This window comes from Calypte anna, chromosome 14 (assembly GCF_003957555.1).
Source record: "Calypte anna isolate BGI_N300 chromosome 14, bCalAnn1_v1.p, whole genome shotgun sequence".
Lineage (NCBI taxonomy): Eukaryota > Metazoa > Chordata > Aves > Apodiformes > Trochilidae > Calypte > Calypte anna.
Window position 1 is genome coordinate 11648786 of NC_044260.1, and position 8394 is coordinate 11657179.

Sequence of the window (8394 nt, forward strand, 5' to 3'; positions counted from 1 at the left end):
ACCTGAAATTCTGGGAATCTGTGTATTATTTCCCTGAAGCTGAGTTTCTATCCCAGGGAAATCTGTGTCTCCTGCAGCCTTGCCCAGCCCCATGCTGCAGGATTCCTGTGTGACACCCATCAGGGGCTTCCCTCAGCACCAGCCACTGAGGCACCCCCTGAGCCCTTTTGGTCCTCCTCAAAGAGCAGATGAGAGTGAGTGTGGCAGGATCAGATGCCTGGAAATCAGTGTACCATAAAAAAATAATTTGTCTGTTCTCTTAACTGCTGTGCAAGGCTTGGGTGGCAGTTTTACTCCCCTACAAAAAATTGCTGAAAGAAATGGCTGAATGAAGAAAACATCTTTTATGGATGGTTTATGTGGGAAGCATTAAACAGAAATACTCTTGTCCCAGGGCATAATTCTTTCAAGTTTAATCATTTGGGGTTTGACTGGATTTAAAAAAAAAAAAAAGTAATCTAAAAAACAACCTGAAAGTATTCTAGCTGAAATGTTTCAACAAACAGTTGAAGGCCCAGCGTGGGAAACACAAGTTCCATCCTGACATGTTTGTTTGCAGAGTGAAAGGCTAAAGCTGTGTTCTGCCAGGGAACCAGAGCCAGCTTCAGGCACTGAGGCTGTGGAGGCAAACTGGACCTTCCCTGTGGGGTCAGAGAGCTCTGGGGAGTCAGATTTGCTCATTGGGCTGTCCCAGGGATGCTTGCTCTACTACAGTCACCCAGATTTCCATCCCAGCTCCTCCCATGGTGGGAGAATTAACTTGCCTGGACCCAGCACAGCCAGAGGATGTGGTCAGACTGTTCTTCCCATCATCTGGTGAGTTGGACCTAGATCTGGAGCCCAACCTGGCAGCAAACACAAACCAAAACAGACCTTGTGTTTCTCATGGGGCTTTTTTGTAGTCTGAGCCCACTCTGTTGGTTACCAACAGAACTGAGATCTACCATGGGTTTGAGACCACCATTAGCATGGGGATTGCAAACTGTCCAGAGCAGAGCTGAGTGGGATGAACTGTAGGAGCATGTGTTCCACTCAGTTCATCTTTATTTAATGGCTTCCTCAGGCATCTGTAAGAAAAGCAGAGGTTTTTAATTTGGAGACCATAACAAATTCAGGCCTACAGTCTGTAAGAGAGAAAAACTGGGGAATGAAAATTAATGAAATACCCCACAGTTCACAGGAAATCACAAATTAGATGGAAAATGGCAAGGTGCTAGCACAGCAAAAATCCCTTTGGGGCTGCCTTTGAGGAGACATCACATCCTGGGGCTTTGATTTGGAAACATCTGTCTGCATGTGTTGCAGCTACAGCTGGAAGGTTGACTTCCACCCTGGAGTATCTCATTACAAGAAAAAAACATTGACAAACTGGAAGAAGTTGAGAGAAAATCAAAGCAAATTGTTAAGCTCTTGGAAAGATTTCACAGGCAGGGAAATAGTAAAGATAGCCAAATAATTAGAATTTGGCTTCAGGAGGTGTTTAGCAATCTACAACTGAGTATAAATGCTAGAGAGATAGAGTAACTATTCTGAGTCAAAGCTAAGAATAAAAGGAAAATTCAAACCAAATGTCTGGAAAAGCTTCCTGGCAGAGAAAGCTCTGAGGCTGAAAAGAGTCAGTACTTCTTTTGGATACTGAGATCTAGCTGGAGAGATGGAGAGGAATGAATGCAGTTCTGTTGCTCTTTTTCATCTCCTGCAGAATCACAGTGCAGGCATCTTCAGTCTCTACTTTCTATGCTTTTCTGAATTGGAAACAAGAAGAGACAAAACCTCTTTTTCTGTCTTGGACAGATAATCTTGATTTACTAAATATAGTGTCCAGCTAGACAGCAGTTGGGTGGAGCAGGAAAATGCTCTTTCCACATGAGTACCTCTCAAAACATAAAAATAATAGTTCCAAACTTGTTCATCCCTTGTGCCAGCATCAGCAAAATCCTTCTGCTCCAGTTGTCTCAAATGAATAACATTTATTTTCACTAGTGGGCTTTAGGTGTCCATGCACAGCCTTGCTACCTCTGGGCCCTGCTTGGAGGTGACAGGGGGTCCCCTGGCACAGAACACCTTCTTGTCAAAACCCCTCCTGCCTCTGACCTTCTTCTGGAGCTCAGGTCTCCCTTTTCTGAAGGGTTTATGCTCCTGATGGCAGTGTTTGATTGCTGATGGCTTCCTCCTGTCACCTCTAGTTGATACTGTGCAGTAAGTGCCAAGATGCCAGAGCTTTTCTTGTTTTCCCCTAAACATCCTGTTGCCCAGGAACATGCTAAACCAGGTGATATAGGTAGGTATATTCAGGCAGGTATATACAATTGGTTAACCCCCTCTTGGCTGAGCTATTGTTCCTCTAACTGCATGACAACAACCAGCACTTGTCACCTCCCCCCAGGCGCAGAGCCCCCTGTGAAAGACCCCTGGGTAGCACTGGTGAGACCTCACCAGGCGTTTCTCTGCTTCCCCCAGGAGGATGCAGAACGTCTCTACAAGGCTTGCAAGCGCTACGACCTCCTCAACAAGTTCTACCAAGCCTCCAACCAGTGGCAGAAAGCAATCGAAACGGCAGAAACTCAGGACCGGCTCCACCTCCGCACCACCCACCACAACTACGCCAAGTACCTGGAGGCCACCGGCCAGCAGGGCCCTGCACTCACCCAGTAAGCACCAGCACGGGGGTGGGGGGGTTAGAGCCTTCTTCTGGGGGCAGGCTGAGGAAGATGTCTGCTGGTGACTACTCATAACTGAGTGAAGGCTTTTCCTGTTTCTGGTGCTTTCTATCTCATGGAGTAAAAGCATTGTTACAGTCAACTTCTCAGCAGCCTCCCAGGCAGCTGGAGCTTCACATCAGGAAGGTTAAGTGTCTTCTAGGGGCCAGTAGTTGAACCCCATGAATATCCAGTCCTCTACTTGCCTCTGGAAGACCACTGCCCTCTTTTCCTTCTTTTTCCATGACAAAACCACTTGTTTACTTCTCCTGAGAGTCCCAACACAACTGCTGTGGCAGAATTTAGTCTGACTTGGGTGCTACAGGCACCTGGGCCTCTCCTGTGACCAATGAGTCGCTGGAGAAGTTAAGGGAGGTGGTTTTGGAATGTGCTGTTTTTGTTGTTTGAAATCTTGAGTTTGTATGAGTTTTACTGCATGAAGCCTCACAATATAGTAGTAATAGTAGTAATTATAATTATGAAGAGGGACTGTTTGCAAGGGCCTGAAGTGATAGGATGAGGGGCAATGGCTTTAAATTACAGAAGAGCAGACTTAGGTTGGATGTTAGGATCAAGTTCTGTACCATGAGGGCAGTGGAACAAAGGTTGCCCAGGGAGGCAGTTGAGGCCTCATCCCTGGAGATGTTCAAAGTGAGGCTCAATGAGGTTCTGAGCAACCTGATCTCGTTAAAGATATCCCTGCTGTCTGCAGAAGGTTGGACTGGATGACCTTGAGAGGTTCCTTCCAACCCATATTACTGTATTGTTCTATGATTCTATAATAAGGTTGCATTTGAATGGAGTCAGAGCAGAGCTGTGGCCTGAGCAGACAGACCCACTGATGATCAAGATGGGCAAGAGGGTGAGGAGAGCCTGCCAGGGGGTGGTGGCATCAGTGCAGTGATCTCCTAGTACTGGAAATGAGCTGAAGCTGCAGTCCATGGCACAGGGACCAGGCAAGAGGAGCCCAGGGCTCTTGCAGCCTTTTCAGATGTTGCACAGGGTTGTGCTTAGTGTTTGGTGAGCTTTCTGGGGTAGTTCTTTGGACCATCACTGGCACTTTTAAAGTATTTACTGTTCTGTCCTCACATTGCCTGCCCGATTCCAGGTGCCTTGCAGGACCATTGAACTTTTCATTTTTGATGGTGCTGGCAAACTGCACCCAGGCTTAGAGTGAAGTTAAAAATCCAAACAGAGCAGTGTTACCAGTGTTGTCACTCTATAGCTGTCAATAACATTAAATGGATTTATTAGACAGGAAAGGAGCTAGTAAGGTCCTCATTGCACATCTGCTGTGTTCTCCTCTGCAGCTATGAGAAGTCAGACACACACAGGTTCGAGGTACCCCGAATGTTCTCTGAAGACTTACAAGGCCTGGAGAACTACGTCAACAAGATGAAAGACAAGTCAGTGCTATGCTTGTTCCTTCTCCTTGATGGGACTTTCAGGTCTGAAATACAATTGTGAAGAGAGCAGGGAAGGAGGAGTATGGATCCTCTCAGCCTCAGTTTCACCCCTTGTGTTATCCATTATGATCCTTGTGCAGCTTTTTAGGGTTATGCTACATCCCACTCCAGAACTGACACATTAGCTGTGTAGGCTGAAATCCCCTGTGGTGCAGACCTCTGAATGTCACTCTTGAGTTGGATTAAAGCCTCTCTGTGTTCTAAAGAACTGATCTGATCTTCAGTTCAAGATCTCCAAGAGTAAAAAAATGCAGCCTCTGGCAGTTCTGGTTACTGCAGTTAATACTGTTGCTTTTCTAGGAGCCTGTGGAAGTGGTGGGCTCAGTATCTGGAGAGCCAGTCAGATATGGAACCTGCACTAAAATATTATGCACTGGCTGAAGATTATTTTTCCCTGGTCCGCATCCACTGCTTTCAGGGTAACATTGAGAAGGTAAAGCAGCCTGCTCCCTTCCAGGGAACCCTCATTCCTGGGAGGATTAGGGGCACAAATTAAAGCTGTATTTCTTTTTCAGGCTGCTGAAATAGCAAATGAAACAGGGAACTGGGCAGCATCATACCAGGTGGCCCGCCACTATGAGGGCCAGGGTGAAATCCATTGGGCTGTGCATTTCTACACCAAGGCCAAGGCCTTTAACAATGCCATCCGACTGTGTAAGGTAGGCAGGGGGCAGAGCTTTGTCCCTGAACAAAGTGGGATCCTCTCCTTAGGCAACAGAATGAAAGTTGTTTGTGCCCATCCCCTCCTGGGAGACACTGCTTGCTCCTTTTCAGCCCATGGCAAAGATGCTCTTGGCTTCCACCTGCATCTTCTACAAAAGATGTGACACCAAAGGCTTGGTAGTATTTGCTTTATTTTGTTTTCTTTATTTTAGTTGCGTTTTCATGATTTTCTTGTGCAGCTCAACAGAAAACTGCCTGGAACAAATAATTGAGGTTGCAGCACAAAGTTACTTAGGTTGGCTGCAGGTTTCACACGGGGGGCTGGTGGGTGCTATGTGACAGTATAAAGCTGTAGGCTTGCCAGAAGACACAATTCTGAAATGTTTGCTGCATATCTAGAGCTAAATCTTTACTTTTGAATAGGAGAACAATTTAGATGATCAGCTGATGACCCTGGCTCTTCTGAGCTCTCCAGAAGCCATGATAGAGGCAGCCTGCTATTATGAGGAAAAGGAGGAGCATATGGACAGAGCTGTCATGTTGTACCACAAGGTAAAGGTCTTTCTAGTTACAAAGACCAAACTTTAAACTGAAGCAGTTCTTACAGCAAAGGAGCACCAAATCCACTGTAGTTTTGACTGCACGTAGTGTTCATCAGTCATTTCTTCATGGTGGGCAATGCTTTATTAGACCCCTCTAGAGTATGCTGTAAACTGATTCTGCAGTGCTTATTCTGGTCTTCATTTTGCAGGCAGGACATATCTCCAAAGCTCTGGAGCTTGCCTTTGCCACGCAGCAGTTTGAGGTCCTCCAGCTCATTGCTAAGGACCTGGATGGGAAATCAGACCCAGCTCTGCTCGCCCGCTGCTCAGATTTTTTCATGGAACACTCTCAGTATGAGAAGGCAGTGGAGCTGCTGCTGACAGCCAGGAAGGTGAGCTCTGCCTTCTGCTGCTCTGCTCCCTCAGGCACAGCTCAGGAGGAGAAGCATCACTGTAATGTTTGCAACCCCTCACTGCTTTCTCACCCCCATTAGTACCGTGAAGCTCTGCAACTCTGCCTGAAGCAGAACCTGACCATCACAGAGGAGATGGCTGAGAAGATGACAGTCTCCACGGACTCTGAGGACCTCTCTGAGGAGTCCAGGAAAGAGCTGCTGGAGCAGATTGGTGACTGCTGCATGAGACAGGGCAATTACCGTGTGGCTGCCAAGAAATACACACAAGCTGGAAACAGGTTAAAGGTCAGTCTGTGCAGGAGCTCAGTGGACAGCAGGCAGATTAATGTAATCAAAGTATTGCCATTTATTGAGAGCAGCAGTAGCCCTTTTACACACAGTCAGGCTGATAACATAACACAAGCACAGTGCTGATTGGTACAACACATTTTTCTTATGCCACAGGGCACTATCTGACTGGTTAAATACAACTCTTTATGTGCTGTCTATGCAATGCTTTCCCATCCTGTTATTCTTCTTTTCTGATGCCAACTCCCTTAGCTTTTGCCCATAGCTGATCTTTTAATAACCTTGCAGCTGGGCCTCAAGGCCCTTAGCTCACTCTGGCTAAAGCTGAATAGTCAGGATTGCTCACATGCCCATTTTCTTCCAAAAACTCTCCAACCAGTCTGGATGGTAGAAAAAAGAGCTGAAGAGGTTGTTCCCATGACCTAAGATTTCTCAAAACAAGGGTGTTCTGTGAAGTTCAGTAAATCTTGGAACAGACTTCACTCTGTAGACCATCCCGATGAGGCTTCCTAGCCATCTTAGCTTGTGTTTTAGCATTCACCATTCTATTTCCCCCCTCCTCCCCATTGCCAGGCTATGAGTGCACTGCTGAAGTCTGGAGACACTGAGAAGATTGTCTTCTTTGCGGGAGTTTCCAGACAGAGAGAGATTTATATAATGGCAGCCAACTATCTGCAGTCACTGGATTGGTGTAAGGACCCTGAGATTATGAAGAAGATCATCACCTTCTACACTAAAGGAAAGGCCTTTGACCTACTGGCAGGTTTCTATGAGGCTTGTGCTCAGGTACATCCCCCTTCTGTAATTGCTTAAGGGTTTTGTGTTGACAGCTCTGGAGAAAGACATTAATCTCATTTCTCCTCTTGCAGGTAGAAATTGATGAGTATCAGAACTATGAGAAAGCACTGGGAGCACTGACAGAAGCATGTAAGTGCCTCTCAAAAGCAAAGACAAAAAGCCCTCTGGAGCAGGAAAGCAAACTGGCACATTTGCAGAGGAAGATGACCCTGACAAAGCGATTCATCACCGCTCAAAGGTGAGCTGCAGTATGCAAAACTCATGTCAGAGTTGTCATAGAAGAAGAAAAGCTGTTTTAGTACCTAAAGCTTCATAAATCATCTGCAGAGTCTCTCTAAAAGCTGCTGTTATGATTGTCCGGCAGAGAAACCATGGTGTTAATTTTTAAAAGTGCTGTTGACATTAAAGATGAAAAGGTAACCTGAAATCTAAGCAAGTGCATTGACCAGGGGAAGCTCTGTCACAAAGGTGATTATGAAACACAATATCTTTCCAGTACCTGAAGGGGCTACAGGAAAGCTGGGGTAGGGCTTTTTGCATGGGTGTGTAGTGAGAGGACAAGGGGAAATGGTTTAAAACTTGAAGGGGGGAGATTTAGGTTGGACATCAGGAGGAAATTGTTTGGTATGAGGGTGCTGAGCCTCTGTCCCAGGTTGCCCAGAGAAGCTGTGGCTGCCCCATCCCTGGCAGTGTCTCAGCCCAGGCTGGATGGGGCTTGGAGCAACCTGGGCTGGTGGGAGGTGTCCCTGGGCATGGCAGGAGTGGCATGGATGAGCTTTAAGGTCTCTTTCTAGGATTCTGGGATCTTCTCTGTTCTTCTCCTGACAAGCTGAACACTCTCCCTTGATTGTTACCAGTTTCCTTTCGCTCTTTCACTAGACTTTACTCTGAACATCCCAACGAAGCAGTCAGAGACTGTGAACTTCTCCTGGCTGAAGAAGAGATAGACAACGCCATCCGTCATGGAGACATCCTGGGATTTCTGGTGGAACACTATGCACGAGTGGAGGAATTCCATCTGGTCAGTTAATTCTTAACTCTTCCAGTCTATCTCCTGTTAAGAGCTCAGCCCCCCAGCAAGGGTGGACACTTTTCACTGGTTTGCTGGGACAGTACTACTTACCCCCCCCTCACCCATGATCTCTGTGCTGCTTCAGGCTCACCGCTACCTGGAAGAGATGCAGAGGAAAATTCCAGCCACAAACCTGAGCTGCTTCGTGGCTCAGGAGAGCATTGAGGCCGTGCAGCGAGGAGTGGGAATTCCTGCCAGCAGAACCCTGGCTGCTCAGCAACTTCACCACAGCAGCATGGAGACCAAGGAGGTGGAAGAAGAAAGGGCTGATGAGGTAGAGGACCCTTGAAAGTGTAAGAGTTACCAAACACAAAGTTGATCTCACTGCCAGGTCACCAGCTGTGGCCTCGTTAGGGGTCACACCCCAGTTACTGCTGTTAGAAGCAGTTGTTAAATGGTTGTTACTAAGAAATTTATTTTTCCTATTTGACTGTACAAGCAACAGTACTG

General features: G+C 46.7%; 1 protein-coding gene across 1 annotated transcript in view; it reads left to right on the forward strand.

Moving 5' to 3' along the window:
• Positions 1 to 8304, forward strand: part of IFT140 (intraflagellar transport 140) — a 56570-nt gene extending 48266 nt beyond the window's left edge. Inside the window, exons 20-30 of the mRNA XM_030460135.1 lie at positions 2461 to 2651; positions 4010 to 4105; positions 4466 to 4598; positions 4681 to 4824; positions 5252 to 5380; positions 5580 to 5762; positions 5865 to 6071; positions 6648 to 6860; positions 6944 to 7110; positions 7752 to 7893; positions 8030 to 8304. Of these exons, the coding sequence (XP_030315995.1) occupies positions 2461 to 2651; positions 4010 to 4105; positions 4466 to 4598; positions 4681 to 4824; positions 5252 to 5380; positions 5580 to 5762; positions 5865 to 6071; positions 6648 to 6860; positions 6944 to 7110; positions 7752 to 7893; positions 8030 to 8233 (1809 nt within the window). The 3' untranslated portion in view covers positions 8234 to 8304. The remainder of the gene's footprint in view (positions 1 to 2460; positions 2652 to 4009; positions 4106 to 4465; positions 4599 to 4680; positions 4825 to 5251; positions 5381 to 5579; positions 5763 to 5864; positions 6072 to 6647; positions 6861 to 6943; positions 7111 to 7751; positions 7894 to 8029) is intronic.
• The last annotated feature ends 90 nt before the right edge of the window (positions 8305 to 8394 follow it).